The 23,104-nt window shown below is 31.6% G+C and overlaps 1 protein-coding gene and 1 long non-coding RNA gene across 2 annotated transcripts; both read right to left on the reverse strand.

Moving 5' to 3' along the window:
• Window positions 1-5,474: 5,474 nt before the first annotated feature.
• Window positions 5,475-6,439, reverse strand: LOC136203993 (uncharacterized). Its single transcript, XR_010675001.1, has 3 exons — window positions 6,171-6,439; window positions 5,907-5,983; window positions 5,475-5,714 (listed from the first exon to the last, which is right to left on the reverse strand). It is a non-coding gene; the product is annotated as an uncharacterized lncRNA (long non-coding RNA).
• Window positions 6,440-16,282: 9,843 nt separating this feature from the next.
• LOC136204164 (probable LRR receptor-like serine/threonine-protein kinase At3g47570) lies at window positions 16,283-22,069 on the reverse strand. The gene is made up of 3 exons (XM_065995360.1): window positions 21,559-22,069; window positions 20,077-20,220; window positions 16,283-18,434 (listed from the first exon to the last, which is right to left on the reverse strand). The coding sequence occupies exons 1-3, from the start codon at window positions 22,040-22,042 to the stop codon at window positions 16,444-16,446; spliced, it is 2,619 nt and encodes an 872-aa protein (XP_065851432.1). The 5' UTR covers window positions 22,043-22,069; the 3' UTR covers window positions 16,283-16,443.
• Between the last annotated feature and the right edge of the window lie 1,035 nt (window positions 22,070-23,104).

Below are 23,104 nucleotides of genomic sequence, written 5' to 3' on the forward strand. Positions count from 1 at the left end.
CTTATCGCACAAAGTTGATAGGTTTATGGCACCGTGCGATCCTAATGATCCAATCCAAAGAGACATTGATTACGAAGTTATGAATGAGATAGAACAGGTAAATTTTGTCCAAGGACAAAACCAAACTACTAATCCTTATTCTAATACTTATAATCCTGGATGGAGAAATCATCCTAACTTTAACTGGAAAGATGGTAATAATAATAATAATGCAAATGCTAATCAATATCGTGTAAATAATTATCAAAATCAAACAAGAGATACGATTAGCACTTTATCTTCAAAAATCGACAAATTTATAGATGCTATGAATGGAAAGGTAAGTAATCAAGATGATGGTTTTAAACGGATCGAAAGTAAATTCGATCAGCTTATCAAAAACCAATCATCTAGCATCCATAATTTGGAGGTTCAAATTGGACAACTTGCTAAATCAATTCCATCCCGCAAAGAGGGAAGTCTTCCCAGCCAAACGGAAGAAAATCCGAAAGAGCATGTTAAGGCTATCACTCTTCGCTCAGGGAAAAACTATTTAGGTCCGGAAATGCCCGGAAATTCAACTTTACCTGGAAATGATTTACTAAAATCCAAAGAAGATACATTAAAACAAAAAGATACACCAATTGACTCTAGTACGAAACCTTTTGTACCAAAGCCACCTTTTCCACATAGGGTCCGAAATAAGGACCATGATAAACAACTTTTATTTTTTTTAGATAAACTTAAAAATTTGCATATAAATTTAACATTCATGGATGCAATTACGCAAATTCCTAACTATGGAAAATTCTTGAAGGATTTAATTTCAAAAAAAATTAGTTGGGAAGGAATTTCATCCATTTCACTTACTGAAGATTGTAGTTCGATAGTATCGAGCAAATTACCTACTAAACTCAAAGATCCCGGATGCTTTACCATTCCGTGTAAATTGGAAAATATGGAATTCCCAAGTTGTCTTTGTGATTTAGGAGCTAGTATAAACTTGATGCCATTGTCTATTTTTGAAAAATTAGGTTTAGAAGACGACATCAAACGTACCAATATGGTTTTGCAATTAGCGGATCAATCCACTAAAAGACCATATGGTATAATTGAAGACGTTTTAGTAAAAGTTGACAAGTTTATTTTTCCTACTGATTTTGTTATCTTAGATTTTGCTTATGACATTAACTGTCCGCTAATCTTTGGTAGACCGTTCATGAATACGGGACGTGCTCTAGTTGATGTGTTGGAAGGAAAAGTAGTTTTAAGAATAGGTGACGATAAGATCGAGTTCGATATGAATCAAGCAATGAAATATCCTATGGAGGATTTCGCTTGTATGAAGCTTGATTTAGTTGAAGAATGTGTTAATGACATTGTTCAAAGAGAAGAAATAATAGAACCTATAATGGGTGAAGAATTAGAAGATAAGGACCCAGAGCCTTTGATTCGAGAAGATGGACTAGTTTCGCCTTCAGTAGTAGTTCCACCTAAACTAGAACTTAAAGAATTACCAAACCATCTGAGATACACTTTCCTAGGCGGAAGTGATACTCTACCTATAATCATCTATAACAAATTAACAGAAAATCAAGAAGAAAAATTGAAAGAAGTTGTTAGAAATAGAATAGGAAGTATGGGATGGCAGATTTCAGATTTAAAAGGAATTAATCCTAGTATTGTAATGCATAGGATTCACTTAGAAGAAGATAAGCCACCTAAAGCGGATAGACAAAGACGTTTAAATCCGAATATGAAAGAAGTAGTCAAAAATGAGATTACTAAACTTTTAGACAATGGAATCATTTATCCTATTTCGGATAGTGAATGGGTTAGTCCAATCCATTGTGTACCCAAAAAGGGAGGCATAACTGTAGTAAGGAATGATGAAGGTGAATTAATACCTACGCGAACCACCACCGGTTGGAGGGTTTGTATAGATTATAGGAACCTAAATAAGGCAACTAGGAAAGATCATTTTCCTTTACCTTTCATTGATCAAATGATCGAAAGGATAGCCGGTCATGCATTTTATTGTTTTCTTGATGGTTATTCCGGATTCTTTCAAATATATATTTACCCGGATGACCAAGATAAAACAACCTTCACATGTCCTTATGGAACATTTGCATATAGAAGAATGCCTTTTGGTCTATGTAATGCACCAGCAACTTTTCAACGTTGTATGACTGCAATTTTTAATGATTTCATCGAAGATATCATGGAAGTATTTATGGATGATTTTTCAGTTTATGGAGATTCTTTTGATGCATGTTTAAAAAACTTAGATAAAGTTCTTTCTAGATGCGAAGAAACGAATTTAGTATTAAATTGGGAAAAATGTCATTTCATGGTTGACGAAGGAATTGTTTTAGGTCATAAAATATCTGAAAAAGGATTAGAAGTGGATAGAGCAAAAACTTCAGTAATAGAAAAATTACCCCCACCAACAACTGTCAAGGGAGTAAGATCATTTCTAGGACATGCAGGTTTTTATAGACGATTTATAAAAAACTTTTCTGTGATTTCCAAACCACTTACTAATTTGCTTATGAAGGATTCAACCTTCGATTTTAATGAAGATTGCATTAAAGCTTTCGAGACATTGAAAACAGCCTTAGTCAGTGCACCCATAATCGCTAAACCCGATTGGGATTTACCTTTTGAAATCATGTGCGATGCAAGTGACCTAACTGTAGGATGTGTTTTAGGTCAAAGAAAGGATAAAAGATTACATGTTATTTATTATGCAAGTCACACATTGTCCGGTGCACAGTTAAATTACACAACAACAGAAAAAGAGATGTTAGCCGTAGTATTTGCATGTGATAAGTTTAGGTCATACTTGTTAGGATCTAAAGTTATTATTTATACAGATCACGCAGCTTTACGTTATCTGTTTGCTAAGAAAGATGCAAAACCGCATCTGATTAGATGGGTTTTGTTGTTACAAGAATTTGATATAGAAATTAAAGACAAAAAGGGAGTGGAAAACCTTATCGCCGATCATCTATCGAGACTAGAAGATGAAAACGGTCCTATAGGTGAAACTATCGGTATACGAGATGATTTCCCCGATGAACATCTCTATCAAGTAGAAAGTATCATGTCACCATGGTATGCAGATTTTGCTAATTATCTTGCAACCGATATTGTTCCGGAAGGATTATCTTCCCAACAAAGGAGGAAGTTTTTCTTCGATATTAAACAGTATTTTTGGGAAGATCCCTTTCTGTTCAAATCATGTGGCGACGGGATAATTAGGAGATGTGTTGGAGAAAATGAATATGAATCTATAATAACGGAATGTCATTCCAGCTCATATGGAGGACATAATGGAGTTAATAAAACGGTAGCTAAAATATTGGAATGTGGTTTCTTTTGGCCTACGATGTTTAAAGACATTGGTTCATTTATTACTCATTGTGATAAATGCCAAAGAACGGGAAATTTAGGAAGGAAAGATGAGATGCCCCTCACAAACATATTAGAAGTTGAAATCTTCGACATGTGGGGAATTGATTTCATGGGACCTTTTCCGCCTTCCAATGGTAAAACTTACATATTAGTAGCCGTTGATTATGTTTCGAAGTGGGTTGAAGCAATTGCAACCCCTACGAATGATTCTAAAGTAGTTGTTAATTTTCTTGACGATATATTTTGTAGATTTGGTTGTCCTAGATTCGTTGTTAGCGATGGCGGTACCCATTTCATGAATCGAAATTTTGATATGCTTATGAAAAGGTATGGAGTACGCCACCGCGTGTCAACGCCATACCATCCTCAGTCAAATGGTCAGGCGGAGATCTCGAATAGAGAACTCAAATGGATTCTAGAGAAAACTGTTTCATCATCAAGAAAAGATTGGTCACAAAAACTCAATAATGCGCTATGGGCATACCGTACTGCATTTAAGTCACCAATAGGAATGACTCCATATCGTTTAGTATATGGAAAAGCATGTCATTTACTAGTAGAATTAGAACATAAAGCCTATTGGGCTATTAAACTTAATTTCGATTTACAACAAGCAGGAAAGAAACGTTTGCTCAATTTAAATGAGTTAGATGAGTTACGTCATCTATCGTATGAAAATGCGAGGATTTATAAAGAAAGAGTGAAAAAATGGCACGATGTCAAGATCAAAGTCAAACACTTTAATATTGGAGATAAGGTGCTGTTATTTAATTCACGGCTTCGTATATTTCCAGGAAAACTTAAGTCCAGATGGACCGGACCGTATTTAGTCGTCAAAACATTCGACTATGGTTCTTTAGAACTTGAGGAAACTAACGGCAATCGTTTCAAAGTTAATGGTAATCGATGTAAAATTTATTACGAAAATATTTCCGAAATAGGAACTAATTTCGTAACAAGATTTCCTGACATATAAATCATTTCGTTTTTCTACATATAGTATTTATTTATTTATTTTTATTTTGTTTTAGATTATATCATTTTATGTTAGAAATTTTAGATATATAAAAATATATTCAAGACATTATTTTTTAATTTTTAGGAACTTTTAATGTGAGTTAGAAGAAATTTTGTGATTCTCAGTTGAGAATTTGGAATTTCTGAACTTACCGAGGATAGGGATTCTCGGTAGAGGATCAGAGATTAGGGGTTTTTGACGCCTGATTTCCGCAAGGAAATCAGCGTGTCGCGACCGCGGGTCAGAATCCTCGGTCGCGACATGGTGAATTTCTGCAGAAATCCGACCCTTGTTCTTCATTTTCCAGCAGACACTACAAGAAATTTGTCATTTCATGACGCACTAATATTGTCATGGAAACTCAATTTTTCGTCACAATACATAATCGATGACGAAAATTCATCGTCATAGTGAACGTCACGGTATGAGCGTGGTATTTTGTATATGTGACTACTTTTGATTCCGTCATCAAATAGTTATCTTTATATGACGAAAAAAACTTGTGTCACTCTATTTTTCATTTTTTGTGACATATATTTCGTCACTTTTAGTAATATAATTTTGTCACTTCATAATGTTTTTGTCATGAAAACTAAATAATATGATAACGAATTTAACATTTTTGTCATCTAAATTGGTGTCTATGGTGACAAATATCAAAATTAGACCGAAAAAATGTAGCTTCAATGCCATTGTAGATGTCACAAATAATTCACATTATCGTCACATTAACATTTCATGCATTATAAGAGTTTAATTAGCAAGAATTGGTAATTGTCATTATATTATGACTTTGAAAAATAATATTTTTAATAATTTAATTATTTAAGACTTGTCATTTATATGTATAATTTTTTTAGTTTTTTTTTTCGAAACAATGCTTTTAGGTTATTTAACTTAATTAATTTAATTCATAATTTTTTAAATTATGACAAATGATAAATTATTGGACTTGGTCATCAAGTTAAAATGGTATATAAAAATGAATAAGAACATATATAATAAAAATATCTTTGTAACTTGAGATGATAATATAAAAGCAATAAAAATATGAAATTGGAATTGACTTTCATATATAACCCATACATAAAGATCTGATACAACAATCCATAAAAATTTCATAAAATTAATAACACCTAACACCACAAGCCTATGATTTAAACATCTAAAACTTTATATACTTCAATTTGATCAAATGTAAACAAAAATCCAGAAATTTAAGCGAATGTTCCTTTCCAGAAATTCACTTTCTAGACAAGTCCTCCCATTTGAATTGCATTTCTCACTTAAAAAGTAACTGCAAGAGTAAGAAGAAAATTAGGAATTCAGAAAAATAGAACATTAAAGAAGTTGGAATAGATAAAAAAAATTAAGAGAAGCTTTATGTTGATCAATGAACACAAAAACAAGAAAAATTTGGAAGTTATATAAAAAATGATTTCAAAATATATTAGGAATTGGATATAATGATAAAAAAAAATCATCATACATGTGAATCCTTTAGCCACCTATCCAAGTTTTATGAAATTCATGATCCCATACTCTAATAAAAAGATATGTTATCACCTGTTCATCAGAAAGAGAAGTAGACTCATTAGTCATTATGTGATTAATTAGTCTAATTTATCAATTAACAAAAATAATTAAAAAGGTAAGGAACATAAAGGCCAGAATTCAGAAAGAGAGATGAAGAAAAAAATTGAAATGGTAAAAATAAATAAAAAGGCAAAAAAAAAGAGGGAACAGATCTAACCAAGATTTTGGTGGTTAGGCATGGGGAGTCTATGATCCGATGACACTTCGTTGGTTTTCTTTCATCTTCTTCAACAAAACTGGCGAGGATGCTGCTTTGCTGCTCGAAACGACGACAAAAACGCAGATATGGAGAAGAAAGAGATGATTGCCGGAGAGAAAGAAAGAAAAAATCATCAGAATCAGAATTAGAATTATAGAGAAATGGGAAGAGAGAGAGGAGTTAGGCAGTTGAAAAATATATATATATTAATGATAAACCATATATAGTAATAAACTAGAGTTTTTCTTTATGAAAATTTAAATGTCATTTAATTATTAAATAATTTTTTTTTTTGTTATTTTAGTGATGTGTTTCTAAATAAAACATGTTCGATCACATTGATCAACTTTAAACTGGTCCTTGAGCTAATACTATATAAAAACCAAAAGTTTAACCACTCTAAAAAAATTTAAAAATATAGAACACAAATTCATAATTATTTTATGAAAAAAATATCTTAATTAAAAGGAGAGATAATTTATTAGTTCTCCCATTTTTACTTAACACATTATAAGGTCAACATTTGTTGCCAATGTTAATATTTTGATCATTCTGTCTATTTTTTCGAATTTTAACCGTTATATTCCGCATAAATAGAAAGAAAATAACTGAGTAACATTATCATTTTGTATCACACTATGGAGTTCTGAAAGCTAAGATATGTTTGGTTAAAAATCTTAAAAAATAGGCAAAGTGACCAAAGAGTTAACAGTGACAAAATATAAGGACCATATAATGTATTTTTCAAAATAGAGGGACTAAACGGTGCGTTAAATAAACAGTTAGGAACTAATAAATTATTTACTCTAATTAAAAATAGTTTAATATATAATGACGTAAATTTGTCTTGAGTTAACATTATGTGACGATGATTTATATATAAGTCACATGAATATGTTTATATGAATGTCAATAACTGATCTCAATATAATAAGATAAAAATGTCAAAGTCTTTGTCATGAATTTTCTCAATTAATTTATGATGAAAATGAATCATCACAAAATAATATAGGTTATTATTGTTAAAGTTAATAACAATTATTTATGACAAAAACAAATTCGTCGTAGAAAATACTATGTATTATGACGACATAACATTGTCATCAATTAATATAATGGTGACAGTTATTAAAAAATTGTCACAATGATATTATAATACATGACAAAAAAATAAAAATGTCATTACAAGTTAATGATAAATGACGAAATCTAGTTTGTCTCAATTTTATTCAATTAATTTATGACGAATAAAAAAGCCTTTGTGATTTTTTTTCTATGATGACGATATAATTGTCACCATTAATATTATTTTGTCAAGAAAAGTGCCTCTAAATTTATTAAGCTACGATATTTTTCTATCGTCACAAAACATATTAAATTGTGTATTATTCAAGACATAAGAAAAAGTTGTCATAAAAAAACCAAAATAATGACAATTTTTAATTCTTTGTCATTAATAAGTAATTATTGGTGACGAAATATTATGTGTCACTAAAGAAAATGTCATAAAATGTTAATTTTCTTGTAGTGAGACACAACTTTTCAGAAACGAAAAATTGAGTTTCTTCATTTTTAAGAGGTCTGATTTTATGCCTTTTTACTTCAAAACAACACCTCTTTTCATCCTAGGATTTTATAAATAGGTTCTAGAGGTTCAGTTTTCTGTCACATTCTTTTCATCTCTGTCAGAACAATTCTCTGATATTCTTACAATTCATCAAACCAGAAACTAAGTTCAGAACCTTTTGCTTCCTTACTCATTCCAAACACCATGACTTCTAAAAACACACCATCTAAGAAAGTTGTTGCTTCACGCAATAAAAATACAGATATATCAGAGCGCTATGGATGTAACTTTCCTATCTTCAATCATGATGAAGGAAGGCGCTTCTTGAGGCTTCGATATACATTCTTTGTCGGAATGTTATACATGGATGACTTTCTTAACGATCAATTGGGAATTAAAGACGATATGAGTCGCTACATGGAGCGTTTAGGATGGACCAAATTCGTTGATATGAAGTTTCCTATAATTGGAGACTGGATATTCGAATTCTTATGTACGGTTCGTTTTGTTAACAAGCGTCGGGTGCGTCTTAGCTTTCGTCGGGATGGCAAAACCTTTACTTTTGGATATCCTGAATTGCATGCTTGGTTTGGTTTTCCCTTAAAGGATACTATCAAACGTCATCCTGGAAGAGACATGACATCCACTGATATTTGGCGAATGCTCACCGGCATCTGGCCTTTCAATCCTAAACTTGCCTATAATAAGTCTTTTTATTCCAACTCTATGCTGTATTTGCATAAATTTCTGAGTCACAGTCTGTTCGGTCGCACATTCAGTAGTATCGTCCAAGAAACTGATCTTTATGTACTTGGAGATATATTTCAAGGCAACATGGTTGATTCTTCAAAGATTCTGATGGAGGGTCTTGTTGCCGCGTCTAGATCCAAGGCTAAGAAGGTTGGATTCGGGAATATCATATGTGGAATAATTCTAGGAACCAAGGGAAGTATTTCTGTTCCTTGGAGTGATGCTGAATCTTTCCCAACACTAGACTATGAATTTTTAGAATATGAAAGTCTAGTGAAACGAGTATTTCGATCAGGCCCACATTTTCTTTCTGCACTAGAACGTCAAGCTTTCGTGCAGATGAAAATAGACCGCTATAAGACTAAGAAAATCCCAATTGAAAGGGACGAATTTCTAGCATAAACTTTGTTTCTTTTGTTTGTAAATATATTGTACATATTTCTATTTAATAAAACTTTCTCTTTTGCTTTATATCCTGTTTTTGATTACATGGTTACACTAAATTTCATTATTCTACACTAATGAATCTATTAAATATAAACTTAGTAAATTCATGACTAATTAAATGTTAATAACTAAGTTTTAATTCCTAAAATAATGATTCATTTAAAGCATTTTCATTTATTTTTCCCATTAATAAGGATAAACATTTGGTTTCCTTATCATTTAATGTTTTACATTTATGTTTTTAAGTACAGATAACATTTTCCAGGAGTTCAGGATAGAATTTATCAGGAAATTGCACAAAATGAAGTTAATATGCCGATTTTGGGTGACCAGTGAGTGATCCGCGGCCGCGAATGCATACATTCTCGGTAACTTCAGCAAATTCTCTCAAAAATTCAGAAAAAAAATTTTGGCTGCAAAACGCGAGCCGCGGCCGCGGATGTGCGTCCTCGGTCACGACACGCGTCATTTAGGGACTTCTTAGTCCGGATTTTTGCCTATTTCTTCCATCTCTTCCTATTCCAACTATACCTATTACTCTTCCTATTCCTACTCTACCTATTAATCTTCCTATTCAACCCTATATATCCCTATTACTTACACAAACCTTACATCACCTCCAATTTTTAACCAATCACCTACTCTAACCTCTTCCCAATACCTTACTTTTACTCTTCCCAATTTATTCATTACCCTTTTCAATCACCTACACCTTTCAAATTCAAGACTCCATACAACACTTCTACTTCATCTTCAACCTCAAGCTCTTCTCTTTTTCATCTTTTATTTTTTTTTTTACCCTAACCACCATAACCATGCCTAGAGCAAAGCGTGTTGGACACAAGCTGGCTATCACCGAGGCTAATCGCCTTCGTATTAGTTGCGGGGCTTATTTCGACATTCATTCCGAGGAGAAGTTGGACGTTTCAAGCATTTTTCACACGCCAATCGTAAGTTCGTGGACATGCAGTTTCTTGACTTTGATTCGGTAAGGAAGTTGAACTTTACTACTCAAATTGATGCTTTTATTGAGACTTTGGGGTGGGAAACTTTTGCTTCTATGCGTTTTCCCTAAATTACAGAATATGTGGTTGAGTTTTTGGTTACTTTGAAGATGAACAAAAAGAAAACGGAAATTTCTTTTAGGAATAATGGTACTACCTATACCATTGATTATGAGGCTATGGGAAATATGTTTGGTTTCCCTACTAGTGATTTTTATGCTAAGCCTAAGGATTTTGACAATAACTCTTTTTGGCAAGCTCTTTTCTAATCAAACTTCTTTCGACTCTAAAAACACTTCAAGCAAATTGATTAAGGACAATTGTGTGTTCTTCTTTCACAAATATTTGAGTTTTTCACTATTTGGTCGTGTTGAGAGTTCGAAGATTCAAGTCCGGGATTTGTTTGTTTGGGATTGATAGCATTGGAATGATATTTGACAATTTGTATCGTACTTCGAGGGCTCATACCACTCAAGTCCCTCTCGGTAATTTAATCACCGCTATTGTTTTGGGAGCACGGGATGAATTGGAAACTTATGACATGTCCACCTACCATGGGTATGTTCCAGTTTTGGACATTGCAGCTCTTGAGCGGGCTCATTTGTTGGTTTCTGCGGCTCCTCCCGTTTTTATTTCTTATGCTACACGTATTGCACATCTTCGTGGCACTATGGGTGGAGGTGCTTCTAGTTCCCAAAATGTAGGTACCGAAGAAGGAGGTGCGGAGGAAGGAGCGGAAGACGCACCACAAGCCCAAGCACCTTAAGATAATGATCCGGTGGATTTAAGGAGAATTTTGAACTAAATCAATGCAAATAATAGACAAATGAATTTACGAATTGATGATTTGGTGGAGAACAACATGGTGATGAATGACAACCTCAATACTTTGAGGCGTGAGCATAGATCGACTCGGCATCGGATGCTTTCGTTTTTCCGTCGCCGAAATGTGGAGACTTCACCAACACCTCCGGATTCCCCGCCGAATGTTTAGGTTTTATCTTTCATTTTTCTCTTATCTTGTTTTCATTTTAGTTTCATACATTTCTATTTATTATGTTTCGTACAATTTTAATTTAATTTTATGTTGAATGTTTTTCTTTTCTAATCTTTCTTTTATTTTCGTCTGTTTTATCTTTAATGTTTTATCTCACTTTTGCACCAATGAGGACATGGTCCAATTTAAGTGTGGGAGGAGATATACATATATCATTTTAGACATACGAATGAATGCAACAAAAAAAAAACAAAAAAAATATATATTTTTACAAATGCAACGTATATTGCAACACTTTTATAAACTTAACATTTTTATACATTTATAAATTAATCATAAGTTAAAATTTTTATGATTATTTTTAGGTTATCATTATCGATAGAAATATATATTTCTATACGGGTACTATTTTTCAAAAAATTTCACAAAATCTTCGACACGATTTTAAGTAAAAATTGTCTCGAGTAAATGTATTTAAGTAAAAATTCTTTAAATTTTAATCTCTATTTCATATCATGAAATTCATGATACAATAAATCTTATTTTAAATTTTCAATTAGGTTTATAGGCATTAAATTGAACTAACAATTTTTTAGCTCGGTTTTGATTTTGTCTTACATTAACACCAATTGAAGTTTTTATGGAAACTATAGCCATAATACATGTTGAATTTTAAGTCAATATAGGATGAATGTGCTAACTTTCTTTTTCCCAATTCATATTAATTAATCAATAAATCGTATGCTTAACTTTTGGCCACGATTGAGACCAACCTTATCACAGTCGAGGTATGAAAGGGAAGAAATAAATAAGTGAAGCGTACTTTTGGCCACGGTTGCGACCACCCTTATCACAATCGAGGTATGAAAGGAACGTTTAAATAAGAAAAAAATTAAGCGTGTTTAAAGTTTAAAGTAACGATTGCGTCCACCCATGGCATGGTCGGTACCTCTTAAGCGAACACAAATAAAATGCATATAAAGTTACGATCGAGACCACCCTTATCACGGGCGTAACTAAGCAAATAAATTAAACCTAAAATCATATATAATAATTCAGGTTTGGAAAAGGAAATTTGGTGCTTTGAAAAGCCTTGAGATGAAAGACTCAATAACATGCGTGCTTACATCGTCCCGAATACTTCAATTTAAACATTGAAATACAAGACGAATGATATATTGTATTTATACTAAGTTAGTTTGATACTTTGCGTATAAATTTGCCATGCGAAGTTAGTCTTTTCGGCTTAACTAATTTAAAAGGTAAAAACAAAGATATATGTTTTATTTTCATAAAGAGATTAGTTAAGGAATAAATTCAGTGAAATTTTGCTCGGGACTAGCAAAAGATTAAGTGTGGAGATTTGTTAAGCCCAAAATATACCTAAAATATCATTAACATTTACATCATTTTTATTACAAATTTATGTTGTTTATATCTGTTTAGATTACTTTTACTCTCAAATATCTTTCTTTCTTGTAAGGTACCTAGATATTTGGTAAAATCCAAATAGGAACGAAAAAGGATCTAAAACAGAAGAAAAACCCTACAAAAGCAGTCAAAGACGACGTAAATCAAAAGCACCAAGTCGAGGACACGAGCGAAAGCAAAGAAATGGAAAACTCACCGTGCCGCGACAGCGAATCTCCCACCCGCGGTCGCGACACGCGTGGTTCATATTTCCTCCCTTCGTCCAATGTTCAACTTAATGTTCCCCCATTCACGGCCGAGGATTCCCATTCTCGGTAAGTGCAGAAATTCTGCCAGATGCAATTAACACATGTTAAAATCCAAGAAACACGTTCGTTCGAGTGGATAAAGACGTCCTTTCACAACGGACACGACTCTTAACCAACGGATACAATTTTTCACAAAGGATACATCACTTCAATCTCAACCCTTCAATCTCTATAAATAAAGAGTTGATGTTGAGAAAAAATGCAATGTAATATTATGTAATATAGATATAAAATCAGAGCGTAGAACTAATGTCTAAGCTCTAAGTAAAAACAATTCGAGAGTTAGAAATTAGATTCTGTACAAAACAAGATGAGGTACACATATTGTTTATAGTTTAATTACAACGCAGTAGCGTTTAGACATTGTTCCAGTTTTAGTTTGCATCATGGTAGTGGCCGACCGAATCCCTATTACGAAGTTACAGCGAGAAGATTGAGTAGAGTGTTCGCCCCTGAGCCTGACAACCTCTAAGGAAACCCAAGGAAAGGACTGATCAGCCGTTCACTTGCACGCCCTCGAAGAACTCGATGCTCCATGTTCTCTGTAAACTTGTATCAATTTATTTTTCATCTAATAAAGTCTGTTCTATTCGACAAATCGTTATGCAGCACTTATGGTAACCAATCCAATGAAGTGAGGCTGGTGTTTTCATTAATACGTAGTTAAATTCAAAATCATTACAAGGAAACTTTGTTGAACACTTAGGCAAATTATCATCTCGAAAGAGTTTTAATTTGAGTAAGGGCAACTATCCCGAAAGGGTTTTGTCGCGTTCAAAGCCAAATAATTAGAGGTTCCGTCATTTATTTCATCATCATAATTGATACAAAGTTTAAGTTGTTTTCTTTGCTTAATGCAAATGAATACATTCATTGTTTTTTCTAAAAAGTTCTAAATGTTCCTGTTTTGTAAAATTCATCCCTAAATCAGAAGATCTTTCTAACAATCGATTTATTCTAAATATAAAATCTTATTCCAGCATTTTCAAATATTCAAAGTCCACAAATTCAATTAAACAATTTCCTAAATTCAATTAGACAAATTTCACTTTTCATTTACATTCAATAGTAAATCTAACAAGTTCGAAATTAATTCAAAAATAAGTTTTTCGTTAAAAAACGTATCCCTGTGGGATCGATATTTTTATTACTACAAGCGAAACCGTGCACTTGCGGAAATCGCTCAACAGTAAACTTGGAAGTTACTTTTTAAAATGTGTTAGTTTTGGTTAGTGTTTTAAAATGAGTTAGAAGAGTAAACTAACACCTTAAAAGATGCTAGTTTTGTAATTCTCCCTAAAAAAATATGATTAACTTATATGTGACATACTAAATCATTAGGATTTTTAACAAGTTTTTTTTTATAATTATGTTAGTTACACATTAAATATTTGGATAAGTTTTATCAATGGTGTACAACTTTTGCCTCATTTCGCACTTTGATGTACAACCTTCATTTTATCTCAGTAATATGTATGACCTTATAGGTGACCTTCTATTTTGGTGTACAACACGTCAAAATAACTAGTCAACGTTTGGTCAACACGCCACCTCATCATTTTTCAACTCCTAAAAAGTTAATCGACCTTTTTACCCTTTTCCTTTATTACCCATTTCTCAATTTCTCTCTCTAACTCCTCTCCCTTTTCATCTTCTTCCTCCTATTTGGATTCAAATTTCTTTCTCTTTCTTCAAATTATTTCTTCCTATCTTCACTTCGTACTCGTCTCCCTCAAATTATATCCAATTATTACTTACTAGCTCTGTTTCTTTGCCCAACTCACTCTCTGCCAAACATGGGTTTCAATTTTAACGGAGTATGCAATTTATTCAATAACAGTTCAAGGGAAATGACGTCTACTTGTGCATGTGCCGCCTATACTAAAACTTCTTCATCTTTTTCTCTTCGAAGACAGCATGAAATTTACACCATTGATAAAATTTACCCTTTTAGTCATAATGATGTTTGGAATGTCTGATATGACAGTTAAATAACTGTCGAAAGAGTATTTTTAAATTTTTAGTAAGGTACGAATAAAATTGATCTTACTTGGAAACGTTACGATTAAATTTAGACTATTTCATATGTTAGAGCCAAATATGCAGTTCACCAAAAATGTTAAGATCAAAAGCGTTAATCGTAAATAAGAATATTTAAATGTTATTTCTAATAAGAATAATTAAATGTTATTTCGAAGATTAAATAAAAAAATAATATTATATTTATAAACATAGATTTATGTGTTAACCGATGATTACTCATTTTAAAGCTTATGGGGCTCGGTTCCTCGAGTTCCATGTCAAATGTAACTTTCTCCAAACATATGTTGACATGTGTATGAAACTCTCATAAATGTGAATTATGGAACTCTTAGTGCCCCTATTTTTTCCTTAAAACGTTTTTTGTTTTTATCTTTAATTTTATATTATTTTCCTATTTCAAGTTGCGATTTCAGAGTTTTTGTTTATTTTCCTTAATGTTTAAAATGATGTGATTTGAAAGTTGATTATTTATTATTATTATTTGGTTATTATTCATTCAATCTTTGCTATATCCATAATTTATTAAGAAATTTGTATTTTCAGTTTAGTAATTTTTTTTGATGGTTTTTAGTAGGAATTATCATAAAATGTATAGATTGTTATGAATAAATCAAAATATAGAAAGTAAAAAAAAAGAAGGAATAAGGAGGAGACGTAAAATCTACTAGAGAGGAAAGGAAAGGTAATAGTTCTTTATCTATTCAAAATTTCGTAGTTGGATTCCTAGTCTAGTATTTCATTACATTTGGTTTCCGATGTATTCCAATTAGTAAAATTTCACCCAATTTGGATGTAGACTCGACAGAATCATTATGCATCTAACACGTGATGATATTTTGACATGTGGCATGTTTTAAAGTTTTGTTTCCCCATAAATTTCATTATGTCAAAATAATTAATTACAGTAAAAAAGTAAATAGTAAAACACAAATCCCTAATTTAAAACCTATCAAATTCAAGTATCGACCTATCACCATGTGTCAATGACTTGACGGTTTTGCTATGTCTCCATCTAAATTGCGCAAAATTTCATTAATTGGAATAGGCCAGGAGCAAAAAAACTGAATTATTCTTTTTATGTTTGCTTAATTTTTCTTAGCATTATTAAGGTAAAAACATTTTGTAAATGTCAGAAATCAATATAAGATATATGATTGGGCCTTAACTATCAGCTCGAGCTTTTAGTTCAATCGGTTCCATGACATGGTATCAGAGCCTCTAGGACCAAACAGTCGAGGGTTTGAGTTTTGGCAACCTCATTAATTTGTGGAATTAATAACTGAAATAATGAACCCGACAATATTAATTAATGAAAACATTGTTAGAATAAAAGGAAAATTAACTAAAACATTAGCACTATAAATTAACTTTTATTAATATATTTTATTATATGGACGATTACATACTTATTAAGACTATTGAACATCATTAAGAAGTTTAACTTTGATCTATCTTAGCTAAATAGTGACGTTCGTCGACCCTAATCAAATTGTCATCTACAAGTTGATTGACTCCAGAAGGCAAAGACGCTTTAACCCATTGTCTCATACTCATATCTTCGTTAAACATCTCATCTGTAGGCCTTTTTCTTGTGAAAGTTTCGATCAACAGAATACCAAAACTATATATATCGCCCTTTATAGAAACAAGTCCTTCAGATCCATACTCTGCATTAGAATTTGATTTAGTCAATCTCGGCAAGAAAATAATTAGTTGCAAGAGTTATAGTTTGTAAGAAAGATTGATCTTCTCCTACGAGCTTTGCTATGCCAAAATCAGTTACATGAGCAACCATATCATCATCTAGAAGGATATTACTGGGCTTCAAATCACAATGAACAATAGGAGTCATAGAACCATGATGAATATATTCAACTGCTGATGCAACATCAATCATTATGTTCAATCTCTGAAAAATGTCCAAAAAGTAGTTGTGAGAATACAACCACTTTTCCAGGCTCCAATTAGGCATGAACTCCATGACTAAAGCCTTAAATTCAGTGGTACAACAACTCGTGATTATTTTCACAAGGTTTCTATGTCGAATCTCACGCAATACTTCACACTCCACATCAAAACTCCGGAATGCTCCTTCTGACTCCAAATTGAAAACCTTAATTGCAACAGACATGCCATTTGAAAGATTCCCTCTATATACCGAACCAAAACTCCCCCTACCAAACAAGTTCACCTCATCAAATTTTTGTGTTGCCCGTTGAAGCTCATGAATAGAAATTCTTTGCCATATTGGTAAAGGTGGAAAATTCACTTGGTGAGTCAACAATCTTGTTTTCCTTTTCCAATACCAAATTAGGATGACAATAACAATTCCAAGTGCCAAAGCTGTTAATACAATTGCAACCAGTGTTATCTTGGTTTTCTTTGAATGGTTCTGATTGTTAGTTCTGCATAGATTGACTTGGAATTTAGGTTTCCCACAAAGTGCTTTATTTCCTAGAAATGATTGGGCCGGTAAGTTCATAAATGGCCCTCCATTAGGAATTTCTCCTTGTAATTCATTGAAGGACACATTAAAAACCTTGAGATGTTTTAATTTCTCGAGAGACTTTGGCAATTCTCCTGAGAGATTGTTGATTGATAAATCTATAAATTCCAAGTTTATCGCATCACTAAATGATTCAGGAATGGAACCCTCCAATCTATTATTAGATAAAGAGAGACGCTCTAGAGATTGGAGTCCTCCAAAGGTGGGTGGGATACTACCTGATAATTGATTTCCAGACAAATCAAGTAATGTAATGGCTCTCAAATTGTCGATATCTATTGGAAGATCACTGCTTAAGGAATTTGATGATAGGTTGAGTTGAAAGACATCTTTAAGCCTCCACAAAGTTGACGGAATAGTAGAATTAAGTTTGTTGGATACCAAATAGAGATATTGAAGAGAAGTGAGATTATCCAAGCAAAAAGGAATATTTCCAGAGTGCTCATTTCTCTCAAAATCTATAGCTATCAATCTCTGTAAACCACATAATTCAGAAGGTATGGACCCTTGGATCATATTTTCCAGAAGAAGTAATCCTTGAAGCTTCCTCAGTTTTCTAATTGTCTTAGGAATGAATCCCTGTAAATTGTTTTGTCCTAGATCCAATGAAATCAAGCTAGTTAAGTTACCAATTTCCTTAGGAATGCTTCCTGTTAGTCGAGAATTATACATTCCGAAATATTCAAGGGAAGAAGATAGGTTTCCTATAGAAATTGGCAGAGTAGCATTCAATGGATTGTCACCCAAGTCTAAACGTATCAAATTTTTGCAATTGACCAATGAGGAAAATAAAGTTAATAAAGATTGACTAGTGAGATGATTTAGTGGTAAATTGAGAGCTCGAAGGTTTCTTAAATTACCAAGAAAGGGAATAGAGCCAGAGAACATGTTTAAACTGAAGTCTATGTCAACGAGTTTAGAGGCGTTAGAGAGAGATGTGGGAATATGACCGTGGAACTTATTGTTTTCAATATAAATTCCCTTAAGATTTGGAAGATGGAGACCAAATGTTGGAGGAAGACTTCCTGAGAGATGGTTAAAAAGCAAGGACAGCCCTATTAATGTTGAACTATTAAAAATGTTAGAGGGAACCATTCCAGCAAGGTTGTTATATCCAAGATGTAGCTCCTCCATGTAAATAATGTTACCCATTTCAACAGGAATGCTACCTGCAGTGACAATTCATTGAGAAATTCTAAATTAAAATTGCATTTATAAAAAATTCAATTAAAATTTAAGGAAGATATTTAAACCAAATAAAAAAATTAAAGATATTTTATGAATATGTCATATCATACCAATAATCTATAGGTGAATATAAATTTAACATCTCACGGTCTTATAAATTTATACTTGTAATTTGTTAACCTATTTTCTCTAAAGCAAATAATTCTTACATGAGTTAGATTTTCTATTGATAAAGGAACTTTACCATATGTAGAGTTCCTTTTCAGATAGAACTTCAAATTTATAAGATTGCATTGGTGGTATGGTCAATTTATGTATACATTAACATAATTGTGATAAAATAAAGTAGGCCTAATGATTCTACAGCCCCTTAACTTGTCTAAATTGGCCATTTTTCCCCTCCAACTCATCGAATATCCTATTTACCCTTTTAACTCCTTAAAAATGGTACCCTTAACTTGTCCGGATTGGTCATTTTACCCCTTCACAACTCATTGAATGTCCTATTTACGCCATTAACTCCATAAAAGTAGTATTTCTTACCCCTTTATAGTGCAAAATTAATAGGACTTATTCAAATGAGTTTGAAAATATATTTTTTTTAATATCAACTTTTTATTTTGTTAAACAAGTTAAATACATTATATGTAGGGATAAGGTACCAAAATAGGCCTATGATTTTTGGAGAAGTATGAATTTAGGTTCCACTTACAAAATAACACCAATATATGTTTAACGTTTAAAAAAGGTATCAATTTAGGCATCGATAACAGATTGTAAGGGGTGAGAAATACCACTTTTATGGAGTTAATGGGGTAAATAGGACATTCTATGAGTTGGGGTGCTAAATGGCAAGTTGAGGGGGTGAGAAATACCACTTTTATGGAGTTGAGGGGATAAAACTAATTTGGACAAGTTAAGGGGGTTGTGGAAGCATTAGGCCAATAAAGTATTTGCAGCTAAACATATAATTACTCAAAGGTAATTAATTTATTAGTCCCTATATTTTGACAAAACGCACTGTTTAGTCCATGTATTTTTAAAAACACATGGTAAGGTCCCTAACTTTTTTCTGAGTGAATTGTTTAGTCGTTCTGTCTGTTTGTTAGATTTTTTACCGTTTATGACTTCGGAAATGGCTAAATTACTCTTTACTATTTATCTTCAAACTTTATAAGAGGAAATCCAATTTAGAAGACTAATAAATTAGTTACCCTTTAAAAAAATAGTAAAAAATACAGAGACTAAACAGTTTGCGAACTTGAAAATTAATTATGGAGGACTTCTTATATCTGTACTGTTTTAGTCTGTGTTAAAGAGTAAACAAAAACAACATGGGATGATTTGATAACCAATAATGAAATTCAATAATTAAAGTGAAGATGTGTTTCTGAAGAAGGTTGTTTTGATAACCAATTATCAACTATAACAATTTATTGGGATGAAATTCTAAATTAAAAATATATTTACCAAAAAATTCAACCAAATTTTAAGATATTTAAACCCAATAGCAAAAGTGAACAAATTTTACAAACATGTCATATCATATAACTGCTATTAAAAATTCATCATATTGCGCTCTTATGAATGTACCAATATGATAAAGTGTTACGATATTAATACCTGTCAACATATTTTCTGACAAGATAAGTTCCTTTAACTGTGTCAGATTTCCAATAGACGAAGGAATCCTGCCACTTATGAAATTTTTTCTCACATTTAACACCTCCAAATATGTAAGATTTCCAATGGAATTCGGAATTTCCCCTATCAAATAAATAATTTGTTACTTATGCTCATGTAACTATAAGTATGTAAAAATGCAAGTAGACGTCACGAATAAAAGATCGAGAACTTAAGACATGAACAAAAACAAGAGATCGAGAACTTAAGATATCAAAATTAGAGTGATCAACTACCCCTGGATGATTTTTTTTCCATAATAATTATCTCCGATCAGGAAATGAATATTATAGGTACCTTTAAAATAGTTAAAGCCAAGATATAAGTTTTGAAACATGGTGAAATTCCAAAAAGGTATATTTAAATATCCTTACAAATGGTTTAAAAACAAGCTTAAAATTTGTAACTTATTTCATGTCAATGGAGTGCAAAAAAAATTGGATCAGTAAATGAGTTGACACTCTTAGGACAAGAATTCTAAAGCAGGAATATGAATAAACATATTTAATGAAAGATTGCATGTTAGATTATTAAATTTATGAAAAAATCCAATAATCACAGTGAAGAATATAATTATGAGCAATATAAATAATTATTTATTGTAGACATACTAACTAGTAAAATTAAGATATATAAGATTGCATGTTGGATTAGTAAACCGAATCCAACCAAAATATTTGGTTTGGTTTCGGTTTTAACACATACTAACTAGTAAAATTAATATATATATAATTTTATAAGTTTTAATTACTTTAGTTTAATTTAAACTTTTAAATAGTTACGCACGTTGAGTAGCATACAACATAAAATGTAAGCAAAGTTTGAAAATTAAAAATTAAACTTTATTAAAATATAACAACAAGAAAAAGATGTCAAATCAAAGTGATTCAAAAATTTAAAGGTATAAATAGTTGAATTCCAATCCTCTACTACCACAATTCGCATTACAACCAACAATATTAATGTATTAGACCTAACATTGACTAAAAGAATTATAAATAGTTACGTCAATTGGATGGTCAGAGGAAAATGTAAAGTCTCGGTCATATAAATTCTCAACCTAAATTATAAATCTAATTAATTTCTATTTCTTTCGGTTTGGTTAATTCGGTTATTTTATAATAAAAATCGAACCAACTGATATTATCGATATTTTTTAAAATTTAAAACTGAAACCGAACCTAATAGACTGGAAAACCAAACCAAAAAATCGATTTTTGGTTCGATTTTTGAACACCCTTAGGCCAGAACATAAAACAACACATTAAAAAAACTCATGAATTTTGAAATTGAACCATCTCGTAAACCTTAGGTTTAAAATTACATTGTTTTGTACGTGATGACCAAATCTCCAAAGTTAGACAGATTGGAATGTTTTCAAAACATGAAAGAAAGCCGAGATAGGGGAAAAAAGAAATTAACCTGTAAAGTTGTTATAGAAAAGACTAAGAAATTGAAGCTTGGAGAAAGATCCAATCCATGAGGGAATAATCCTATTGAAAAGATTGTATCCCAAGCTAAACCTCTTCAATCGGCGTAAATTGGAAAGTTCAAGAGGCAGAGAGTCATGGAATAAGTTATTGCTTAAAGAGAAAGCGACTAGAAACGAAAGGTTTCCAATTTGTGGAGGAATTGTCCCTGTTAGAGACATGTTCATAAGCAGTATCTGTGTAACTCTACGATGACGAGTTCCACAAGTAATTCCAATCCAATCACAGACTGATGCATCATTAGACCAGTTGGATGCTAACAAATGTTGTGGATCATCTGTGATATGAGCTTTCAAGGCAATCAGTGCATCCTTATCAGTGCTGATATTACTCGTGGCTCTGATTTCATCTACACATTTAAGCAAACACATCAAATACAGAACAATCATGAATGATAAAAAAATTCTTTTCTCCATAATCACTCAATAGTTCAATAATGTGAAAGGTTTTGAGGAATTGGTACAGAATAAAAGCATTTTAAACTACATATTTATACTTACAATCTGAGCCCACATGGGTGTAAAAACTCAATTATTCCCTTACCCCCACTCATTAAACATTGAAAAGTCTAATTGGGAGTATTTAATTTAATGTATTACTATTAGATGTTAATGTTTTTATTTTTTGAAAGGAGATATTAATGTTAATGAGTTATAATAATATTATTTTGACTATGCATAATATTCATTACTAAAAGAAGAGAATTTTATAGTAACAAAATTAGATTTGCAAGATTTAATTTTTATAGATAATGTAGTATATTATTTTTGTTTTTATTATTTGGCAGAAAAATATTATGAGGACTCTAATTTTTTTCTTTTTTAGCTCATTAAGTCAATATTAACAAGAAATAGTGTATTTTGCCCATTAGAAATCAAAGTGTTGTGTTTTGAGGTATGATGATGGAATTGGCCATTCTTGATAATTTAATATATAATGAATCAAATCAACCATTATAAGATAAACAATTGTCAAAGTCATCCATTATAAGATAAACAATATTATCACTTGAAAAAACATTCCACTCAAGTCAAAGTCTTCCCCTAAACTAAGTCTTCCCCTAAACAATAATAATAATAATAATAATAATAATAATAATAATAATAAGAAGAAGGGATAAGAATAAATTTGATCCAAACATTTTTAAAGAAATGCAGGTTTTAACCTAATGTATGATATGATGTAAATTTATCCAACGATTTCAAGCGAGATCAATTTTAGTCCTATATTACTAAAAAGGTTTCGACTATTAACTGTCACATCAAATATTCCAAATAAGTGTCTTGATAATCTGGAGCAGTTTCATACCTTTTTTGTTTGTTATTTTTAACTCTATTAGTAATACTCAACATTTTAAAGACTTTTGATAAAAAAAAAATGGTGATTTGTAGACTTTATTGTTAGTATTTTAACAAAAAAAAAAAAAACAATTCTATCTGTATTCGTAACTCATTAAATATTCTACATATAATTGATGT

This window comes from Euphorbia lathyris, chromosome 8, assembly GCF_963576675.1.
Source record: "Euphorbia lathyris chromosome 8, ddEupLath1.1, whole genome shotgun sequence".
NCBI lineage: Eukaryota > Viridiplantae > Streptophyta > Magnoliopsida > Malpighiales > Euphorbiaceae > Euphorbia > Euphorbia lathyris.

Coding starts and splice junctions, on each gene's coding strand:
- LOC136204164 (XM_065995360.1), bottom strand. CDS start 22,042: ATGGAGAAAAGAATTTTTTTATCATTCATGATTGTTCTGTATTTGATG. Junction 20,221..21,558: donor TTTCTATAACAACTTTACAG/GTTAATTTCTTT, acceptor TTTATTTGATAG/GGGAAATTCCGAATTCCATT. Junction 18,435..20,076: donor GTCAGAAAATATGTTGACAG/GTATTAATATCG, acceptor TTGTCACTGCAG/GTAGCATTCCTGTTGAAATG.